Source organism: Hylobates moloch, unplaced genomic scaffold (genome assembly GCF_009828535.3).
Source record: "Hylobates moloch isolate HMO894 unplaced genomic scaffold, HMol_V3 SCAFFOLD_6, whole genome shotgun sequence".
In the NCBI taxonomy this organism is placed as follows: domain Eukaryota; kingdom Metazoa; phylum Chordata; class Mammalia; order Primates; family Hylobatidae; genus Hylobates; species Hylobates moloch.
In genome coordinates this window covers 77,599,493-77,623,410 of record NW_026652281.1, presented here as the reverse complement: position 1 = coordinate 77,623,410, position 23,918 = coordinate 77,599,493, and the positions used below count along the sequence as shown (strand labels likewise).

The following is a 23,918-nucleotide window of genomic DNA, read 5'->3' as shown; positions in this document are numbered from 1 at the left end:
AACATGGGATCTAGAGTAATGTAATCATGTAATCTAGGACTACATTAAAATCTTCAACTCTCTTTATTTTGCAGGGTATAGTGGGAGAAAAAATCCCTAGTTCTCCGGGAGGTCCTATGTCACAGTGCTGAGAGTTTGGGGGTAAGATGCTATAGACTCCAGCAATCTATCCAGCCAGTGTGTATGTTTTACCATTGCCCTGCAGCCTCAGCAGCTCTCTGCTTCTTTATCAAGCTTACCCAAGTCTATCATTCCTCGGGTAATAAGGGAGCAATAACAGCTACATTCCAATGTTGTTGTATTGCATTAACCCGCACTCCTAACACACCTGGCACATGTGAGGATCCAAATACACCCTGACTGCCTCCCTTAAATGCCTCCCTGAAAGCTCAAGAACGTAAATTCTTATAGGTTAGGATACAAGAAGCAAAAAATAAAAATAAATCAAAAACAAAATATATACAGAACAAATAACAGAGCCTCACTTTTTTCATTATAATATAAATTCTAATAAAGTTGTTAAATAAAGGTGGCATAAAAAGCATTTTTTTGCAAATCCTCCTGTTGGTAAGTTATTCATTCATTTTTTCATTCATTCCACTTTCATTAATGACATTAATAACAATAGGGATTAAGGATCCAAACTCGGGAAACAGAAAAACATAGAGTTTGAATAAATATAAGCTGTTTTGTGGATAACAATAATAATAAATACTACCATGTACCCTATTTGAATGACAAGATTACCAAGATAAACGTTACACACCTATTTTAGAATTACACAAAATCCAGTAATGAACGAAGACCAGTTAAAATATCTGTTAAGAATGTTTTCAGCTATGCATGACAGAACTTCTAGCTAACAATGGCTCAAAGCACAAGGACATTTATCATTTTTTTAACCAGGAATTTGAAAGTTGCTGGTCCCAGGGTTGGCCTGGCAGCTTCATGATTTCCTAATGGGATATGTGTTCCTTTCTATTCTTCCTTCCTTGTTATATTGACCCATCCTTCTTATGTTTGTTACTGTGTGATCACAGCAGGCTGCCACTGAAGGAGTTCTCACATTTGCCTTTAAGACAGGAAGAGAGAAGAAGGAGAAGTCCTCATGAGGTTTTCGCCATGCTTTTCCTTACCACTAAGAAGCAAAACACCTTTTTAGAAGTCAATCAGCCAGCCTGATCAACATGGTGAAGCCCCATCTCTACTAAAAATACCAAAAAAAATAGCTGAGTGTGGTGGCATGCACCTGTAATCCCAGCTACTTGGGAGGCTGAGGCAGGAGAATTGCTTGAACACATAAGGCAGAGGTTGCAGCGAGCTGAGATTGCACCACTGCACTCCAGCCTGGGCGATAGAGTGAGACTCCGTCTCAAAAATAAATTTTAAAAGGAGTTCAATCAGCATACCTGTCCTGACATTACATAGGACAGAGCTGGGTCATAGGCCCTTCCTCTGTAGGTTCAGGGGAAGCTGGTAAAGTATACCTCAAGCTTTTCAGCTTCTACAGAGAAAGAAGCAAGAGAGAAGACGGAAGTTAATGCCTGTTGAGTTAGCCACCTAATAACGTCTCCCTCAGAAACCTTCAGTATATAGCAACAACTAATATGGGGGGAACATTTACGTTGTTAACAGAGGAAAGGTTGACTTACTGTGCTTTGGGGTTTGAGGAAGACTTTATATAGAAGACAACAATGGAGTAACATTTGAAATAAATGCATGCACATGTGCCATTTGCAGTTAAGGACAGGACCTTCCAGTCATGGAGAACAGCAGATGCAAAAACAGAGAGATTGGAAAGAGAAAGACATCAAGAAGAAAGGTGAGCTTGCAGTTGGTAGAAAAAGTAACTGCCACGGTGTGAAAGACATCTAGACAGTGAAACAAGTTAGGGTCCATCTTGTCCACCAGTATTTCTCAAAATAAGATGCTGCTGTTAGCGAACAGGAGAGCATTTTAGGAGGCAGATGAAAAGAGCAATAAAGAGCACTGAGTTACATGAAAAAAGTATTCCCTTATAAATTCTCACTTAAGTCTTGCTTTTGCACCAAGGAGAAAGTCTTGGTTTGGTGCTGCTCTATCTTCAACATCTCCCTCTCTTATTCATGTCCCATTTTTAGCACAAAGAGAGCAAGCCTCAGGCAGAGTGCCTTGTCAACAGCTCCCAGAGAGGGTTTAATAACACTGTTTGGTTTTGTTCTGTTTTCATCATATTCATGCTTCTGGTGACCTTATAGATATGGCAAAGGGCAGTGTGCATTTGAATGAAAGCTATAATTTATTGTATTTTAATCTATGTAAATATTTCCCAAAGTGAGTTAATTTACAGGAAAAGCTTGCGTAAATATGGCATAGGTGGTATACTATATGACAGCAGTCATGAAGATCATCCACAGTGATGTCCTTATGTCGTAAAACCATGAAGCTGATCTGCAAGAAGGGAAAGTTTGGGAAATCTTGATCCAGTGTATGAGAAGCCAGTCATATTTCTGCAGAAAGGGAGGAAAATGATCAGATTGGTCTCACAAAGACTTGCTGTTAATAAATGAGTAAATGACATGCAAGGAGCTCAGGATCCTGCCAGGCACATGAAATAAATATTAACTATGCGAGTGCCATTAGAATGCACTACTAATGTCATTTTCAGTTTGCAAGCAAGGTGAGTTTGAGGGTGGGAGATTGGACACAGGCGGTGAGTCAAGAGGTTGTTAGTTTGATAGAAGCTAAGCAAAATCCAGGGACAGTGGGAAGACATCGAGCAAGAAAGATTCTGCAGCTCTCCATGTGACAGAGGCCGGGGTGAATTCCTCCTTTCCCTCTGTTGGAGCTTGAAGCTGTCTGAGTCCCAGGCAGCTCGCTGTGACCCACTGCCAGGGCTCCCCTATGCTGATCTACTGAGATGAACGCTGTGCACACACAGATAAAAATCCCCAAGCACATTCTGTCCCAAATGAGGCACCTTGTCATTTTCAGAATATCAGCTGTCACACATAGCAAGGGTCCTCATCGCTAAAATGAGAAAGGGGGCGGGGGGAAAGCAAAGCACCTGAACATAAACTAAAAAAAGATTCGAAACCTTGCTCTAAAGAACATCTCATCAGCCAGAGTCCTTTCAGTGAGGCAGCCTTGCCAGGAGCACAATCCAGCACCTCCCCCAGGCAGAACGGCAGAACGAGGGGGAGAGAAGAAGGGGGAGAGGGAGGAAGCTGTGGGTGGGTTCTACTGCCCCCCTACCACCACACACACTCCCCTCCCCGTGTGTTATCCAGTTCAATCCTTATCACAGTCCTGTAAAGAGGCCAGAGCTCAGAGGAATTGGGTGACCTGCTAATGGTCACGGAGCCAACAAAGGATCCCCTCTGGGACCGGAACCACACATAGCCAGCCCGTCTGTGTCCAAAGTGCCCCTCTGGGCCAATTTTATATTATCATTTTTGTGGGGGGACAGGATCTCCCTTTGTTGCCCAGGCTGGAGTGCAGCAGCACAATCCTGGCTCACTGCAGCCTCAAACTCTTGAGCTCAAGTGATCCTCCCTCCTCAGCCTCCCAAGTAGCTAGGACTACAGGCTTACCACCATGCCTGGCTAATTTTTGTATTTTTTGTAGAGGTGGGGCTTTACCATGTTGCCCAGACTGCTCTCGAACTCCTGAGCTCAAGTGAGCTCTTGCCTTGGCCTTCCAAAGTGCTGGGATTACAGGCATGAGCTACTGCGCCTGGCCCCCAGTATTTTTTTCAACTTTTATTTTAGACTCTGGGGGTACATGTGCAGCTGTGCTACAAAAGATATATTACACAATGCTGAGGTTTGGAGTACAATTGAACCCATCACTCAGCAAGTGAACACAGTACCCAGTAGGCAGTTTTTCAACCCTTGTTCCCTTCCACCCTCCCCCATCTTGTATTCCCCAGTGTCTACTGTTCCCATCTTTACTCCATACGCAACCAATGTTAAGCTCCCATTGATAAGTGAGAACATGTGGTATTTGCTTTTCTGTTTCTGTGTTAATTCACTTAGGATAACAGCCTCCAGCTGCATCCTGTTGCTGCAAAGGACATGGTTTCATTCTTGTTTTACAGCTGTGTAGTATTCTATGGTGTATACGTACCACATTTTCCTTATCCAATCCACTGTGGATGGACAGCTTGGTTAATTCCATGTCTTTGCCATTGTGAATAGTGCTGCAATGAACATACGGGTGCAAGTGCCTTTTTGGTGCAATGATTTATTGTCCTTTGGGCAGGTGCCCAGTAATGGGATTGGTGGGTTGAATAATAGTTCAACTCAGTTCTTTGAGTCTCCACAGTGGCTGAAATACTTAACATTCCCACCAGCAGTGTATAAATGTTGTCTTTTCTCCACAGCCCTGCTAACATCTGTTATTTTTTTACTTTTTAACATAAGCCATTCTGACTGGTGTGACATGGTATCTCACTGCACTTTTGATTTGCATTTCTCTGATGATTTATGATGATGAGCATTTTTTCATGTTTGTTACCTGCCTGTTTGTCTTCTTTTGAGGTGTCTGTTCAGTCCTTTGCCCTCTAGGTCAATATTTAAGGAAACCTAAAGGTTAAGCAAAATGAGGGTTGAAGGCTATTAGAACCCTGTAGTATTACTTTTTACTTGGCTCTGTTGAATCACCCAAGACACATCACTCCACCTGTTCCCAGACAATCCCAGCATCCTTCAGTACTTTCATAGTCATGTTTGTGGTAGAAGTAACAAACAACAGAGCTGGAGTCAGGGCACATGGCTTTAAATCCCAGGAGAATCTTTAAGAAGAGACTGAGATTCTGTTGGTCAGGGGTGGGGTCCAGAGGCACATGATGTGGAGCCTAGCCCAGCACCTCCCATTCCCAAAACCAGTCTCTCACCAGGGCCGTGGACATTAGTTCCCCCCATCTCCCACCAGTCTCCTCCATCCCTGGCCCTCTGTCCCCTTGTCCACTGTTACAGACTGAATATTTGTGTCCCTTTGAAATTCAGATATTGAAGCCTAATTCCCAATATAGTGTTGTCAGAAGATGAGGCTTTGGGGAAGTGATTAGGTCATGGGGGCCCTCAGGAATGAAATCTGTGCCCTTATAAAAAGAGACACAAGGAAGATGATCTCTCTCTCTCTCTTTTTCTCTCTTTCCCTCTGCTGTGTGAGTATACAGCAAGAAGCAGCCATCTGCAAACCAGGAAGCAGGCCCTCACCAGGTCTCAAATCTTCCAGGGCCTTGACCTAGGACTTCCTGCCTCCAGAGAATGAGACATAAATCCTTGCTGGAGAAGGCGCCCAGTCCACAGCATCCAGTTACAGCAGCCCAGCCAACCGAGACAGCCACAGTCTCGGCTCCAGTTTCCATTCCTTCTCTGGTCCACTGCCTGCTTATCGAGCCCCTGACACCTCTCCTGTGACCACCCCAGCATCCATTCACCCTCTACAAATCTATCAGAGTGATCTTTCTAAAACAACTCTGATCACATCACTGCCCGTGACCAAAACATTCAATCATTCTCCATCGCCCTCATACGCCGTCCCCAGACCTACACTGTCTGATCCTTGTCTACTGAGCAAGCTTTATATCCTGCCATATCCCATTTATCCCTCTACCTGGTCATACATTAACTCACATCACCCTGTTCTCCCAAGTCTTAGGGCCTTTGTAGGCGTGGTTATCATGGTCCAGAACTGCCACACACACACGCACACACTCGTGAGCACACACACACACACACATCCTGCCTCACCCATCTACCCTTCCCTCTCAGCCCTGGTTCCAGGCAGCTCCTAGAGGGACCCCACTAACATATTCTCTTGTTATAACTCTCATCACACTTCCTTGCCATTACCGTTTTTCTCATCTGTCTCTCACACCAAACTAAAACCAGGATTTTTATTTGCCCATCTCCCCATCACTACTGTCCAGTGCCTGGTATGCAGTAAGTGCTCAATAAGTGTTTGCTGAATGAACACATAATTGCTAAGCATGACGCATTCCATAGTGGAGGTAAATATAAAATGATATGAGAAGGAATTTTCCTACCAACTTGACTCTTATAAATAAAAAGAGGTCACCAGGCGTGGTGGCTCATGCCTGTAACCCCAGCACTTTGGGAGGCGGAGGCAGGTGGATCACTTGAGGTCCGGAGTTTGAGACCAGCCTGGCCAATATGGTGAAACCCTGTCTCTACTAAAAATACCAAAATTAACTGGGCAGGGTGTCAGGTGCCTGTAATTCCAGCTACTCGGGAGGCTGAGACAGGAGAGTCACTTGAACCTGGGAGGCGGAGGTTGCAGTGAGCCGAGATTGCACCATTGCACTCCAGCCCGGGTGACAAGAGCAAAACTCCATCTCAAAAAAACAGAAAAAAAAAAAAAGAAAGAAAAAGAGGCCTACACCACAGGATGCCACAGGATTACAGAAATCCCAGAGGGGCCGGGGAATATTTTCCTCCTAGCAACTTCCCGCTCTGCTTTCGGATCTGCTTTTTTGCTCACCTCGCCTCCCACAACATCAATGATTTATTGACTAGTGACTTCTTTGCCTATATCTGGGAACAACTTCATTTGCATACTAGGCTGTTTTATTGCAGCCAAATCAGGCTTAAACTAAGAAATTGCTCCTGTAAACTAGGAATCACCCCCCCCCACCCCGTTCACAGAACACAGCATCTGAAAATCTGATGAAGTTCAACGCACTCCAAGGAAAGCCACTAAAATGGCCATGGAACCATGTCCTGAGCAGAGAAAGGAATGAACGGAGGTTATTCAGGGTAAGAAAATAGCTACTTGAGGGAGCTGTTCCTGTTCTGTTCAAAAGGACTACAGGGAATAACATTTGGGCTCACCTGACATGCATTAGTACAAGGACCACACAGGTAGAAATCGCCCTGGTTTAAAACCTGGAAGAAATGCTTCACCACCCAAGCAATCCTCTACTGGCTAGCCTGATAAGTAGTGAAGAAGGCAAGGTAGAGAAAGGACCTCCCTGGACATCCTGGGGTGTCCCTGGATATCCTAAAGAGGGATGAGATGTTCACAGTTCAGGGATATTACTGCAGGTGAGGCACAGAGGACACATATTATTTTCACCTGTCCAATGCCCATCACCTTGTTTCTTAAGTGGACCCCACAATTTTCATTTGAAAAATTACCCTTTCATGCTCAGTGGAAGGGGTGGGGCTGCCCCCATTTCCAGGCTCTAAACATCGGTATATGATCCCAACTGGGTCATTCAAAATACCACAACACCATGGCCACAGTGATTGGCCCATGAATTTGCATGTGGCTCAAAGCTGGCCAATGGGATCCCTCCCTGGTCCACGAATTTGCATGTGACCCAAGGCTGACCAATGGTATCCATCCCTGGCCCATGAATTTGCATGACACAAGGCTGACCAACGGGATCCCTTCCTGGTCCACAAATTTGAATGTGGCTTAAGGCTGACCAGTGGGATCCCTTCCTGGGACTTTGTCCACAGAAGCTGCTAATTGGGAAGCATGTCAGCTTTGTGTGAAGGCAAATACGATCACATCATTCCCTTACTTTAAAATCTCCAACAGCTTCCCATTGGGCTTAAAATAAAATCTAGACTCTTTATCATGGCCATAATCCCAGCACCATCCTTCATCAGCTTCTCCCAGTTCTCACATGACTTTTCTCTTTGATCACTAAGCCCCAGCCATCCTAGTCTCCTTTTTTTTATTCAAACACAGCAAAATCATCCCTGCCTCTGGTCTTTTCAGGCACTCTTCCTTCTGCCTGGCACACCACTTCCCACATCCACACACGGTGGGCTGCCTCCCTCCACCTGCGCCTTCACACACATTAACAGCTCAAACAGATTTTCTGTGATTACTTCTTTGCTCTCACTCTGTATTCCCTTACCCAAATCTATTCTCTTTATTATACTATTAACTAAAATCATACATCTGCTTTCATTTGTCTACTTATTTATTCTATCTTCTCCCTCTGGAAATAAGTTCCGTGAGGTCAAGGACTTTGCTGTCTTGTTCACTGCTATATCCCTGGTTCCTGAAACATGCCCAGTGTGTAGCGGCCCCTACTAAGTATCTTATGGATGAGTTAAGAAGGGAATAGATTTATTCCCTGGAAAAGGAGAGTGGGTAATAGCTCTGAAAGATAGAGACAGAATTCCTCACAACATCATTGAGGATTGTGGACACAGCTGAGGCTATCTCCCCCAGGACTTTTCAGTTAAGTGAGCAAATAAATTTCCTTTTTAGTGTATGCTGGTTGGGACTAGGTTTCTGTCACCTGCAATCAAAGACGGATACCAGGCAGTGGAGCCCAATCTTGTGAGCTCTCTCTTCCGTTTCAACTCATCCATTCTCTCAACATATTTGAACAAGCCTTTGTCACAATGGCGTAGGCTGCTGTCCTCTGTCACTCACTGTTGACTTAACATGGCTTAGTTCCAGACCTTTTACCTGGCAAGTAAGATGAGGCTCAATGAGACACAGTGGAGGTTAAATTGAAAAAAGTGAAAGAAAGTGTGTTCGGGGTCATAATGTTTTAGAAGTGACAGAATCAGCTCCTCTACTCTTGCTGTGCCTGGTGCCCTCCTCACTCCTGCAGGGGCCACTTTAGCTTGCTGCATGCTTGCCCCTAAAACACAGGCCCTCTCTCTGGGATCAGCTCTGACCCCAAAGAGAAGCAACTCATCATCTCTCATCTCACATTCTTTTAAGGTCAGATTTTCTAATAGGTTGGCCTGAACTTTGTTCCTTCATTTTGGCCACTAAATTCCTTGCTTGTTCCCTTAGCCTGAGTCTCTGTCTTGAGAACCTACTTAGTGATGACAATAATAGTAAACCCTTGCCTTGAGTTGGGATTTACAGTATGCCAGACTCTGTTCTGAGTACCTGCTATGAGTTCATGTAATCTTCATAATAATCCAATAAGATATGTACAACTAGTAGTCCCATTTCGTAGACGAAGAAGCAAAGGCACGGAGTTTAAATGACTCGCCCAACGTCACTCAGCTAGTAAGTGGTGAAGTCGTGATGTGACGCGAGGCAGTCTGACCCTATAGCCTATGCTACTAACAATAACACTATCATAATAATTTCATAAGACTGCACCGCTTGTGGCAGACCAGAGTCCCCAAAGATGGAGGCAACGAATCGTTGTTTTCTTACAACACCACTTTAACATCCCTTTCATTTGAGGGCCGGGGCTTATGTTTCCTCCCCTTGAACCTGGAGTACCTGATGCTCTGTGGCTTTGAAATTCAATAATAGAAATGCCATCCATTTCTGTCTTGTTCTTATGGGACACTCAGTCTCGACACAGAGACCACATGGTGATACCACATTTAAGTGTTCTACCTGGCAGCTCAGCTTAGGTCCCAGAGAAAAGCCAGCATCACCACAAAACATGTAAGCAAAGATCTCTCCAAGGGTTCCTGCTTCCCATCATTGAGTTACCTCTAGCCTTTAAGTTTGCCCAGCTGAAGTCCCAGCCATCAGGAAGCAGAGACGCCCTCCTAAATGCCTGACCCACAGAATATGTAAGCCTAAAAAAATAGTCATAGTCATCTCAAGCCACTAGGTTTCGTACTGGTTTGTTACACAGCAAGAGTAACTGGAATATCGTCTCCTATCCACAACCTTATATATACACAGTCTATAGAACTCAGCCTCTGAACAGTATCTTGTTCAGTCTCTGATACCCGGTGACAGGCTTATCGTAGTCTGCAAGCCTGAAACGTTACCCCATCACTTCTTGTTGGGCTTCCTGAGTGCCCACAGCCAACCTCAATTACCACTCCTTATCTGTAGGCAGATCCTCACATCACCAAGTGCTACCAGCTAGACTGAACTTGCTTCCCTTCCTGAAGCTGTTTCTGACCCCTCAGAGCTCGCCCATAGATCTCAGTTACCTGTCTCATTCCCTTCCCAGCCAGCCCTATCCATTTTCAAACAACCCGATCATGGCTCACATATGGAGCTGATCCACCTTCTTCATTTGAGAGGCGCAAAAATGGAAACCAAGCAAAATAAAACCAAATAGTAGTAACTGACGTCTCTTGAATCCTTACTGTACATTACTCCGTCTAACCTTAACACGTTATTCTACATATTTAACAATATTGACCCTATTATAGAAATGAATACCCTGAGATTCAAAAAGAATAAACCATGTTTGGTCATGCAGTTAGGTTAAGCTGGCTCAGTGTCCCCAGAGAGGTCAGATCTTGGAAGATTGAAGATAAGATAGATCATAGATTCCACGATGGAAAAGCCATTGGGTTTCTCTCCAGCCAAAAAGTGTACCTGATGTCCCAGCAAGACAAGAGCCCTGGTCTAAATTTCCCTTCCTTGCAAACACATTCATGTCATCAATACCTCTAGGAAATAAAGATGGTCCTTCTCCATGAGCTAATGTAGTAGGTGTGGCTAAGAAGACATGCACTGGCCAGAACCCTCCAATTTTTATTCTGTCTCTATGTCACATTCCAAGACCTAACAATGTAAAGTCATCTGGGTCCTTAGCCTAGGAGATGATAACAAATCCATCCTTGATGGATGTGTGATGCCTCCCTATGGAAGGAAATACATAGTGGTGGCTAAGAGGACAACATTTAGAGTCAGACAAAGGTATAAATACAGGCTCTGCTACTTACCATATTATTCGTGTGACTTGGGGCAAATTGTGTAACCTCCATGAATCTCCATGCCTTCCTCAGTATACAGGGAATAATAATATAATAATAGGATTCATCTCATGGGGTTGTTGTGAGGTCTAAGTGAGATAATGCAGTGTATTAAAAGAGTGTATCTGTTCTCATGCTGCTAACAAAGACACACCCAAGACTGGGTAATTTATAAAAGAAAGAGGTTGAATGGACTCACAGTTCCACATAGCTGGGGAGGCCTCACAATCATGGCGGAAGGAGAAAGGCACGTCTTACATGGCAGCAGGCAAGAGAGAGAGTATGTATAGGGGAATTCCCCTGATAAAACCTTCAGATCTCATGAGACTTATTCACTGTCAGAGAACAGCACAGGAAAACCCTACCCCAATGATTCAATTACCTCCTTCCGAGCCCCTCCTATGACATATTACAATTCTAGGTGTGATTTGTGTAGGGGCAGAGAACCAAACCTTATCATGCAGAGAGTGTAGCACACAATAAAAGCCAAAAAATGACCATTACTAATGTTGCTATACATGAAAACAGCACGGGTCCTTGCTCAACAGACATAAGCAGAATCTCACTACATTCTAGAAAAACCACCCTGAAATCTCAACTTAAGCATGAAGAATCCCTAAAATCCCACTAAGAATCAAGAATACCAGTCCTCAGATTTCTAAGTGTTCATTCACATGATTTCAGCCACTTATTGCTTATTGATTGTGTCTGAATGTTGCTAAGAAACATTTAGACACCATAACCCTTAGCAATCATAAGACACTAATTTCTAAATTTCAATCTTCTCTAGCAAGTCTGGGGATTGGAAGTCCCTGCTTCTGACCTAGGGGCTGGAGGGGAGAGCCCCGACTTTCTTGGACTCCAGTCTAAGAAACAATTAGGCAAATGGTGAGCTCAGAGTCACATCCTTCTGGCAAAGGAGAGAGTCCCTCAGAGTGAGAGAGAAAAGATTCAATTGTAATCCAGCTAATGCATCTCCAGAAGGGTTGCTATCTGCTGCAGAGCACTCCCCATTAAAGAAATCAATTTCGCATTCGACTTCTCCTCCTGTGGTGCATATTGAAGTGGGATCTGACAAGGATGGAAAACAGATTTGCGTTAAATACTGCCAATAAAGCCTGTAGCTCAAGGTTATAGCAGTCAATGGAAATCCAGTGTCTTGGAAACCCTGACACCCTCATCCATCATTAGTGTCAGCAGTTCTGAAAGGAAGCAGTAGGTCTGCCTCAGGAGGGGGGATGGTTGTCATGACTGGGAATTTGGAACCATGGAAGCTGATTTCATGGATGTGCTAATTTCATAATAGGCCCTTGAAATAGGCCTGAGCTTCCAGGTCTCCAAGCATCTGAACATCTTTTCATAGTTTTTGTTGTTGTTGTTGTGGATACCTCCTGTATTTCCTTGCCCAATATCTACTCTCTCTTCTTTTTCTATCCAATAGTACTCACTTTATCTTAGGGAATAGCTCCTCTTCTACTACTTTGTCTACAAGAATAAGGAGGAATTTAACCCAACTCCAGCTCCAAGGGTAGGCAGGCATGTGAGCTCAGCCTGCCAGATCAGAACACAGCAGCACCCTGCCCTCAGTGAGAGGTTCTGGTTTGTGCACGTGGCCCAAGGAAGGACAGACAGAGCCAATGCTGCTCAGTCTTAGAAGTCAATGTAATTTTTTTTGTTAAAAGGAGTCATCTTTCTACTGGGGTGGCTGGGGAGAAAGGATGCAACCTGAAGCTTCTGAAAACTATTTTATCACAAGAAGAAGTGAATAAAATCAGACCAGAGAAAGGCAGAGATAGGAGAGAGAGAAAGGTAACCCCAAATCCGATTAGATCATTTGAGCTCCTAGATCAAACTTCTCCTGAAGACCATCAACCAGACGTTTTCATTCCAAGATCCAATACCTTTTGTTTTTCTTGGTTTCAAGCCAATTTGAACTGGGTTTTTGTCACGCAACTAACAAAGATCTAACCGTTCCAGTGTAGCAGTATAGCCCAGATGAAGCAGGCCTGCTTGCTCTGTGGAGGCCAACTGAAGTCCACATTAAGCAATTAGTCACATCTTCCAATCAGATTCAACTTTCATGGCATGAACAACATACAGGCATATTATGGAAGATGTCACATGATTGATGGAAAACTGGATACACACCCCAAATCAAGTGTAGCAGGCCGGGTGCAGTGGCTCACGCCTATAATCCCAGCACTTTGGGAGGCTGAGGCAGGCGGATCATGAGGTCAGAAGATTGAGACCATCCTGGCTAACATGGTGAAACCCCATCTCTATTAAAAATACGAAAAACCAGCTGGGCATGATGGTGAGCACCCGTAGTCCCAGCTACTCAGAAGGCTGAGGCAGAAGAATGGCGTGAACCTCAGGGGTGGAGCTGACAGTGAGCCGAGATGGCGCCACTGCACTCCAGCCTGGGTGACGGAGCAAAAAAAAACAAAAAACAAAAAAACAATCAGGTGTAGCGGGCACTAGGGATGCTCCACCCACAGCCATACGGATGTCTTACCATTTCCACGCTCAATATTCTGACTTCCAAACTTCAGAGCCTCCAGCTTTGTGGGAAGGCAGCTCCCAGTTGCAGAAGCCAGCTGTGCCCATCACAAGTCAGTAATTAATATCTGGGAATTTATTTCTCTCTGGTAATTAATATCTGAAAATTAATATCTCCCTGTAGATAACCCTTTCCCATTGACTAAGAGGGTGGGGGTTAAAATATTCCACCTTCCTAGCCCTTTCGTGAGGATAACTGTGAGGCATATTTTTAACCATGGGATAAAGCTTTAGACACCCACTAGGATAGCTGTCTTACTAATGCACCCCTAATGTCCCTTCCCTGTGTCACCTCCCTACTTCCTCAAAGGTGTAAGTAAACTACATCCCTCCTGAATAAATGATATATCCTTGTCTCAGTGTCTGCTTCTGCCTAAAGAACAGAAATTTCCTCAAATTCCCCATCAGCTTTCTGTTATTCCCCCGATGGACATTCCTTTCACGAACAGCCTTTTTTCCCCCACTCCCAGGTCACCCAACCTTCTACAAATCCCCTTTTATGATTCCTTACACATCCCTCTCTCCTTTAGTCTGTACATCCCACGAAGCAAAACAAAATCCTAGAAGCTCTCACACCCTTTCCACCCACTCCAAAAACTTATCAATATATTCACACAGCAAAAATAGATTTCTTCCAGAAGGAAATGCCGTTGCCACCCAAATATATTTACCTCTAAATACCAGAGCAAAGGACAAACAGTCAGCTCCATGCTGGTGTCAAAGCTGAAACTGAAAGTCAGAAGCACCACCTGCGGGGTTCTCCAGGGTCAGGCTCCCGCCTGCCTCACCTCCCACCTCTTGTCTCACCCCTCTCCGCCTTCCTTTCGACATTTAATGCAGATCCAGCCGTGCTGAATGAACTACTTGTGGTTCCCCTAAAATAGGCCATGCTGTCTCTTTCCTTCTGCCTTTTTAAATGCTGTTCCATCTGCCTGAAATATCTTGTCTACTCATAAGCTCTTAAAGAACTTGTTTCCTTCTCATCCCACCCAAGCTCATGTGTTGCAGAACTTTCTCACCCTAAAGAGAGAGAACTTGGAGTGGGTTGCTTCGGGAAATTGAGCTTCCTTCTCTCTGAGCAGATGATCAAGCCAGGACTGATGATAACTTGGCCAGATGTTATAAATGGGAATGCAGATTTGGATAATGAAGTGGTTCCCCAAATTCAGGACAAGCACCACCATTATTTTAGGTGTTCTGCCAGTTGACTTTACATGGTACACAAACACGGCAGTAGGTAATATTAAAATACACAGTAAGGGCTGGGCATGGTGGCTCACTACTCTAATCCCAGAACTTTGGGAGGCCGAGGCAGGTAGATCACATGGGGTCAGGAGTTCAAGACCAGCCCAGCCAACATGGTGAAACCCCATCTCTACCAAAAATACAAAAATTAGCCAGGCATAGTGGCACACACCTGTAGTCCTAGCTACTCAGGAGGCTGAGGCAGGAGAATTGCTTGAACCTAGGAGGCAGACACTGCAGTGAGCCAAGATCGTGCCCCTGCACTCCAGCCTGGGTGAAACAGTGAGGCTCAGTCTCGAAAAAAAAAAAAACAAAAAAAAACACAGAAAGGTACTCCCATTTCAATTCTTCTTCATTCTTTTTGATTACTTAAAAAAGATAAAGTCTAATTTCTATTATTTCTTGGTCTTTAGTGCCTAACTTTTCCTAATCTCTCATGTTGGACAGGCAAAAGAAAGTGTAATACTTTTTCTTCTCATTGCATTATGTTTATAATTTCCTTCTACTTACAGAAGGGTAGACCTTTTGTTTCTTTTCCATTTATATTCATGATGTAAAGTCTTCATTTAAGTGCAGAGTCAAACTAAAGATACTAAGAAAATGTTTACATACATATACATGTATGTGTGACACTGTGTGTGTGTGTATATATATATATATAAAATGTTACATATATTTAATATTAATCACAGCTGGTGCTTGGATATGACAAACATTTGTGAAGATGACCATAAAATGAATCAAGTTTGTGGTTGGGGAACAGGCAGGGTTGTTGAGGGGTGGAACCACAATAATGGGCTGGAGTAGCTAAACCTTAAGACCCCTTCCTTTTTTGAAACTTAATCAATATATGCAATGTTTGGTGGGGAGTGCCCCAAAGAAGGTATCCTAAAGTTGCAGAACTAGACACACTGGCTGAAGCTGATCCTCCCAGCTTCCTAGACGGTTTTAGAAACCAGGTAATAATGTGAACTTTTCTCCTTGGTCCTCTCCTCTGAGGGTCTTGAAACAGAATTTTCACATTCCTGGATTATTGCAGAGTTGAGAAACCACTGTTTTAGCTACACATGGCTAGTCTGAAGTACAAGGCAGAGGAAGTCCCCATCTTGCTGAATCCCAGCTGTGATGTAGGACAAAGGCTTTTCTGCCTTTGATAAACAAATGCAGCTAAACATTAAAGGTACTTTCTGATCCTCATTTAAGGACGCAGCCCCAAAGCAAACCAGCCAGACCTTCCTAAGCAGCTTTGGACATCAAGGTTGAAAAGCAGTGAGTGGTTAAGCTTGTCGTTTTTTATTCTGAAATGGTTACGCTTATCATTTTTATTTTGAAATGGGGCTCTTCTCCTCCTAACCTTCCTGACTGCCCCTTCTCACTCAACCAAATGCATTCAAATCTATTTCTTAAGTAACCTTTATGAACCAGGCACTGTTCTGGACACACTTAGGGGTAAACAAAAGTCAGAATCTACTAAATACTTAACCTCGGCCAGGTGCGGTGGCTGATACCTGTAATCCTTGCACTTTGGGTGGCTCAGGCGGGCAGATCAACTGAGGTCAGGAGTTCAAGACCAGCCTGACCAACATGGTAAAACCCCGTCACTCTTGAAAATAGCCAGGCTTGGTGGTGCACGCCTGTAATCCCCACTACTCGGGAGGCTGAGGCAGGAAAATCACTTGAACCCAGGAGGCAGAGGTTGCTGTGAGTTGAGATCACGCCACTGCACTCCAGCCTGGGAGATACAGCGAGACTCCATCTCAGAAACAAACAAACAAACAAGGTACTTAACCTCAAAAGTCTATGTTCTAAAGATGCTACAAAGGGGAGACAGATAACAAATACACAAGAACATAAGTAAATGAAATGATAACTCCAGAAAAGGTGATGCTATTTTAAAAATTAAACAGGATTTTTTGAAATGTGTCTGCGGACATGTGTGTGTGTGTGCATGCCATGGGTGGAAAGCCAAGGTGGCCAGTGATGACCTCTGTAATATTTTGATCTGAGACTTGAATCATGCATGAAAGAAGCAGCCTTAAAAGATCTGAGGCAAAGGCATCCCTGGTAAAGTGACGGCATGTACAATAGCCATGCCACGGAACTCCTTCCATTCATCTCCTTTCTATTTACTTTCCTCAAGTATTGAACCTGCTCTATGCACCCTCCACTTCTTTTTCCATGACTTAGAGACATGGCTCTGAACTGGGTTGGATTCTTTTTTTTTTTTTTCTTTGAGACAGTCTTGCTCTTGTCACCCAGGCTGGAGTGCAGTGGCATAATCTTGGCTTACTGCAACCTCAGTCTCCCTGGTTCAAGCGATTCTCTCACCTCAGCCTCCCAGGTAGCTGGGATTATAGGCACCTGCCACCACACTCAGCTAATTTTTGTGTTTTTAGTAGAGACAGGGTTTCACCATGTCGGCCAGGCTGGTCTCAAACTCCTGACCCCAAGTGATCCACCTGCCTCGGCCTCCCAAAGTGCTGAGATTACAGGCACGAGCTACCTTGTAGAACTGGGCTGGATTCTTAATAGCATCACTAGTTAATAATAAGACTAATCTTGTTGGAGTCTCAGTTTTCCCATCTGCAAAATGGTAACAAGAATAATAACACTTATTTTATAGGATTGCTGTGAAAATTAGATGATGGATATAAAATGCTCAGCTTATTCCTGGGTAAACACTCCACACCATGGTTACTCATCGCTGAAATATTACTGCTTTCCTTGGACAAATTCCAGAAGACACATAGGTTCCCATGGTCTAAACACCTAGTCCTCTCCAAAAGCTGACCTGAATTTGAATTCTGAGCCCTTTCCTGTTTGAATGAATTTGGGATTATTACAAAACAGAAAATGATGTAGTTTGTTTATTTATTTTGGTTTTAGGTACTTCCTGCTATCCCATCAATAGCTAGAGCGTTCTCTGCCCACTGTCTTCAGTGTGGGGTTTTCTTTTTTTGTTTTTTTCAGCAGGGATCCAAAGAGAGAAAGAGTCAGTACTTGGCCTTTGAGGTTCAAAACAGGCCTTTGAAACTCAAGGCAGGGACTACAGTCTTGAGCAAAAAGGCTTTTTGAGTTTCAAGAGTCTGTCTTTTGAGTTGCAAAAGAACAAAATCCTGGGCTAACTAATAGGCGTAGAAAAATATGCTCATTGATCTGTGAGAATGAGATTTTTGTCTGCCAAAAAAAAAAAAAATCCTATGGGTCAGAGAGAAGCAGCAGAGAAGAAACAAGAAAGTTAGATTCTAGTCAGGGTGCCTGGTTTAGCCAAGGCCAGTGGAATATGAGTTAATAATAAAAGTACAGAGAGGAGGGTAAAGGGGAGCTTCTTTTCACATCTCAAGTGGAGACCAGGAAAGTGAGCAAGATCCGTGAGTTCTCCGTCACCCTCTCAGAGGTCAGAGCAGTAGAATAGGAATGACAGCTGGTGAGATGAGAGGAAGAAGCTGGGCCCCCCGGATCTGCAGGAAGAAGCGAGTTTGCCTGCCTTCCACCATTCACATGAGCACGGTTCATCACCATGTTAATTATTCTTGTGGGCATCTGGTGAAGACAGTGACCAGCATGTCTCAAAAAAGAAGAATCTGTCTGTGCCCCAAGACTTTGCTTCATGCTATCTGAATTACCCATGCGGAAAAGCCCCCTTTACTATCTTTCAGAGTAGTCATAAGCCCTCAAGATGGAACAGTGGCTCGAAAAATCTAGGTGAATAAGCCTCAGTAATGATAGTTTCAGTAGAACTAAAAGGAACCAGTTTGACCTCTCCCTAGAGCTGGAAGGACACTAAAACATGCCTTCATTCTACAGCTGCAATCAAAAGAGATTTGCTGGAAAGACAATCCACCATCAGCAAACTAATGGCCCAGAGAAAAAGTGCCTGAAACTGCCTGCCATGAAGCTGACATAGCCCTCTGCTCCCTTACCCTCCAACTCATTTCCTCTCCTGGAACCGAAAGGAAATTTCAGGAACATAAACTTCTGCAAAGTGGTGCTAGACTGGAGGGACTATGTCCCAAAGTCTCCCAAGCTCTTCCCTTTCACTTTCTGGACTCCATACTCCAGAAATCTTTTACAGCAGCTCTAACAACTACCTTGCCCAAGAAGGGCTGGAGGCGGCTTCTCAAAGGTGTATTCACTTCAGGAAATGTGTTCATCCTGGGTTGCCCTCTGGACTCTGCAGCAGATGAAACAGAAGCCACTCATCACTAGCTTACCTGAATTTACAATGACCCTGTTCACATTTAGACCAACAAGAGAGAGGGACGGAGGGTAACTACCTCAGTTTCCCCAAAGAGGCTTAGCCTTTGAATCTCTGAAAGCAAAGTCACCTGAAGCTACCAAAAGCAAAACTATAAGAAGCAAAGGTGAACTGGCTGTCTTCATTCAGAAAAGACTTTCCATCAATACTGTCCCTGAAAAAGAATGATTAGAATCCAGACTATGAATCTGAAGCTTTTTTTATCTTTAATAAAATCAACTGCATAGTCAATGTGACTTGCACTCAGTGTGAGAAACCCCTGTGGATCACAGAGCTGGCTAACAGCCCCTCCCCTGAGGCTCACCATTCTCTGATTCCTGTCCCCTCCATTCTGGCCAGTCCTACACCAACCGAGAATGACCATCTAGGAAGCCAGGTGACCATCTACCACAGTGAAGGATGGTGCTTTCATCACCCACAACAAATCCTTCTGATAAGAGCCCCACAACGATGAGAGGCTGCAGGAGCCCTCTGTCTGCATGCCAAACACCAAGAAGCGGCTCTCATCCCGTTTCACCCAAATAACCACTTCACCTGGAGTTTGCCTCTCAACCCCTTTTGAATGTCTATCCAAGCATCCAGGTTTCCTTTACTGCCATTCTCTGGTATCGAAGGATTTTAAACTAATTTGTCTAAGGACAGTTTCATCTTAATTTTACATGTCTAATAAACACTGAACAAATCCCAAGTGCAGTTTAGGAATGTTCTATGACCTCAGACATAACTTTTTTTTAACTATGAAATTCTAAAGAGTTGAGTTTTGGTTAAATTCTTTTCTTCAAAATTTGTTTTAGTTTATATCGACAGACCAAAAACCAAAAGGAAGCTATGAAAATGCTCAAAATGAAGTTGAATGTCTTGGTCATTAAATGAAATGGTTTAGATGAATTTGCCTACAAGGGGTACTCATTCCTGTCTCCTAACATTCTTGTTTATTTATTTTTTCCCCTAGGACATCCCCTCCCTAAATTTCCAGCCTGTTCTTAAATGATTGTTGAAAAGGCATTATCACCATTGTTTTACTCCTGCTCATGGAGCCAGCTGGCTCTTCTCATTTGTCTCCTTGATGGGTGAGCCATCCATACTCAAATCAGTATAAGAAAACTACCCTGTCTCATCTCATAGAATATCAGGCAGAACTAGAGGAGACCACCTATCAAATACATCCTCCCACAAAACCACTGAACTACCCCAAAGTCTATAAAAATCCATTCTGGCAATCTTAACTGGAGTCATACTCTTTATTTAAAAGACATACAAGCAAGCAAATCCTCTGTATTAGTATGTCTCTATTCATTCCACATGCCTGTTCCTATTTCCCCTCTATTATTTCATTTCTTAATTTAGCAACCCAAGACTCCATGAGTTATTTAGCAATTACTGGGGTACACACAGGTCTAATGCACTGTTGCAGCGGGGAGGGGGAGGTGACAAATGCCCATTAGTGCCAGGCCCAATAATAGCCCTATAATGCTGCCTTACACTTGGCCAGATGAAAGCAGCTATATATTGTAAGGGATTTTAAAAGATGTCACAAACCTTAATTAATTCTCAGTGTGCTGGGAGAAAAGTATTTACTCCCATTTGGGACTCCAAGAACTACCGTACAGAGATGGTTACGTGTCAAAATAAAACAACCCTAAATCAAGTTCACCTTACACTTCATAGAAGTGGTTGAAAGCACATTTGCATCTGCCTCTCTGAGTTCATTCAACAAATATTCACTGAGTGTTAACCACGTGTCAGGCACTGTGCTAGACTCTGGGAGGGACACTAAATGACAAGGTCCTTGGCCAAATGGAACTTAGAATCTCAGGGATGAAATAGCCATTAATCCAACATATTTCATGAATTCATTAATGACACAAACAACCTACTGACTAATATAAAGAAAAGTTGCTTGATACTAAGAGAGAAGCTGTTACAACCTTAAGTCTCAGGAAAAAGAGGTCTGGGTTTGAATAATTGTACTACCAATTATTAGCTACCCACTTAATATGGTTTGGCTGTGTCCCCACCCAAATCTCACCTTGAACTGTAATAATCCCCACATGTCAAGGGTGGGGCCAGGTGGAGATAATTGAATCATAGGGGCAGTTCCCCCATACTGTTCTCGTGGTAGTGAATAAGTCTCACAAGATCTGATCACTGTATAAATGGGAGTTTTGCTGCACAAGCTCTCTTGCCTGCTGCCATGTAAGATGTGCCTTTGCTTCTCCTTTGCCTTCCGCCATGATTGTGAGGCCTCCCCAGCCATGTGGAACTGTGAATCCATTAAACCTCTTTCTTTTATAAATTACTCAGTCTTGGGTATGTGTTTATTATAACTTGAGAAGAGACTAATACATCACCCTTAGACTTATTCTTCCTTAGGTTCAGTTTCCTCATCTAGCTAATAGTGCCTGATAGGGTTTGTCTCTGTGTCCTCAGCCAAATCTAATCTTGTAGCTCCCATAATTCCCACATGTTGTGAGAGGGACCAAGTGTCAGATGACTGAATCATGGGGGTGGGTCTTTCCCATGCTGTTCTCATGATAGTGAATAAGTCTCAGGAGATCTGATGGTTTTAAAAACGGAAATTTCCCTGCACAAGTTATCTTCTCTTGTCTGCTGCCATGTGAGACATGCCTTTTACCTTCTGCCATGATTGTGAGGCCTCCCCTGCCATGTGGAACTGTAAGTCCAATAAACCTCTTTCTTTTGTAAACTGTCCAGTCTCAGTTAGGTCTTCATCAGCAGTATGAAAACAGACTAATACAGTAAGTTGGTACCCATAGAGTGGGGTGTTGCTGAAAAGATACCCGATAATGTGGAAGCAACTTTGGAACTGGGTAACAGGCAGAAGTGGGAACAGTTTGCAGTGCTCAGAAGAAGACAGGAAAATGTGGGAAAGTTTGGAACCTCCTAGAGACTTGTCAAATGGATTTGACAAAAATGCTGGTAGTGATATGAACAATAAGGTCCAGAATGAGGTGGTCTCAGATGGAGATGAGGAACTTGTTGGGAACTGGAGCAAAGGTGGCTCTTGTGATGTTTTAGCAAAGGTGGCTCTTGTTATGTTTTAGCAAAGAGACTGGAGGCATTTAGCCCCTGCCCTAGAGCTTTGTGGAACTTTGAACTTGAGAGAGATGATTTAGGGTATCTGGTGGAAGAAATTTCTAAGCAGCAAAGCATTCAAGAGGTGACTTGGGCACTGTTAAAAGTAGTCAGTTTTAAAAGGGAAACAGAGCATAAAAGTTCAGAAAATTTGCAGCCTGACAATGCAATAGAAAAGAAAAACCCATTTCCTGAGGACAAATTCAAGCTGGCTACAGAAATTTGCATAAGTAATGAGGAGACGAATGTTAATCCCCAAGGCAATGGGGAAAATGTCTCCAGGGCATGTCAGAGGGACAACACAGGGACCCTGGGCCTGGCCCACAAAACCGTTTTTTCTCCCTAGCCCTCTCATCAGAGGCCTAGGAAGAAAAAACCATTTTGTGGGCCAGGCCCAGGGTCCCTGTATTGTGTGCAGTCTAGGGACTTCGTGCCCTGCATCTCAGCTACTCCAGCCATGACCAAAAGAGACCAAAGTACATCTTGGGCTGTTGTTTCTGAGGGTGGAAGCCCCAAACCTTGGCAGTTTCCACATGGTGTTGAGCCTGCAAGTGCACAGAAGTTAAGAATTGGGGCTTGGGAACCTCTGCCTAGATTTCAGAGGATGTATGGAAATGCCTGGATGCCCAGGCAGAAGTTTGCTCCAGGGGTGGGGCCCTCATGGAGAACCTCTGCAGAAGGGAAATATGGGGTCAGAGCCCCCACACAGAGTTACCACTGGGGCACTGCCTAGTGGAGCTGTGAGAAGAAGGCCACTGTCCTCCAGAACTCAGAATGGTAGATCCACCAATGGCTTGCACCATGCATCAGGAAAAGCCAAAGACACTCAATGCCAGCCTGTGAAAGTATCCAGGCAGGAGGCTGTACCCTGCAAAGCCACAGGGGTGGAGCTACTCAAGATCATGGGAGCCCTCTCTTGTATCAGCATGACCCAGATGTGAAACATGGAGTCAAAGGAGATCATTTTGCAACTTTAAGATTTGATTGCCCCGCTGGATTTCAGACTTGCATAGGGCCTGTAGCCTCTCTGTTTTGGCCAATTTCTTCCATTCAAAATGGCTATATTTACCCAATTCCTGTACCCCCATTGTATCTAGAAGTAACAAACTTGCTTTTGATTTTACAGGGTCACAGGCAGAAGGGACTCGCCTTGTTTCAGATAAGACTTTGGACTGTGGACTTTTGAGTTAAGTCTGAAATGAGTTAAGACTTTGGGGGACTGTTGGGAATGCATGATTTATTTTGAAATGTGAGGACCTGAAATTTGGGAGGGGACAGGAGTGGAATGGTATGGTTTGGTTCTGTATGCCCACACAAATTTCATCTTGTAGCTTCTATAATTCCCACATGCTGTAGAAGGGATCCAGTGGGAGATAACTGAATCATGGGGATGGGTTTTTCCCATGCTGTTCTCATGATAGTGAGTAAGTCTCAGGAGATCTGATGGTTTTAAAAATGGGAATTTCCCTGCACAAGCTCTCTTCTCTTGTCTGCTGCCATGTGAGACATACCTTTCACCTTCCGCCATGATGTGTGGCCTCCCCTGCCATGTGGAACTTTAAGTCCAATAAACCCCTTTCTTTTGTAAATTGCCCAGTCTTGAGTACGTCTGTATCAGCAACGGACTAATACGGCGGCCAACATCAAAATTTTTGTTGAAAGGATTAAGTGAGACAGTGCATTCTTTCTACCCAAAGCAATTGCTCAGTAAAGGTGAGCAATTATAGCTATGAATATTATTTTCCAAAAGCCTCCTAAATTGTGGGTTCATTGCTCATCCAAATATATATCAGATTTATAAGAAGTACTGGAATCATTCAGAATTAAATGAACCTCTAAAGGTCTGCTATGTGCACTGTGTTAGAGTTAACCCTAGGGAATTTGGCTCAGATGCTTCAGTCAGTGACACCTTAATTTCTTCCAGCTGCCTGGAGTTTTTCTGAGTACCAGCTATGAGAAAGAGGTATAAGGAACTGTTTTTTCCTGAAGCAGAGAGAGCACAGAGCTTCCTTTAGCCCTTTCAAGAGCCCACCACCAGGAACCATAAGATATTGTTTACCACTTTAACCAAAAGAGAGGGAAATCTCAGC

The 23,918-nt window shown here is 43.8% G+C and overlaps 1 protein-coding gene across 1 annotated transcript in view; it reads right to left on the bottom strand.

Moving 5' to 3' along the window:
• Positions 1 to 3,912: 3,912 nt before the first annotated feature.
• HS3ST4 (heparan sulfate-glucosamine 3-sulfotransferase 4) overlaps positions 3,913 to 23,918 on the bottom strand; it is a 210,257-nt gene continuing 190,251 nt past the window's right edge. Inside the window, exon 2 of the mRNA XM_032157169.2 lies at positions 3,913 to 4,565. Coding sequence (XP_032013060.1) covers positions 4,556 to 4,565 — 10 coding nt within the window. The 3' untranslated portion in view covers positions 3,913 to 4,555. The remainder of the gene's footprint in view (positions 4,566 to 23,918) is intronic.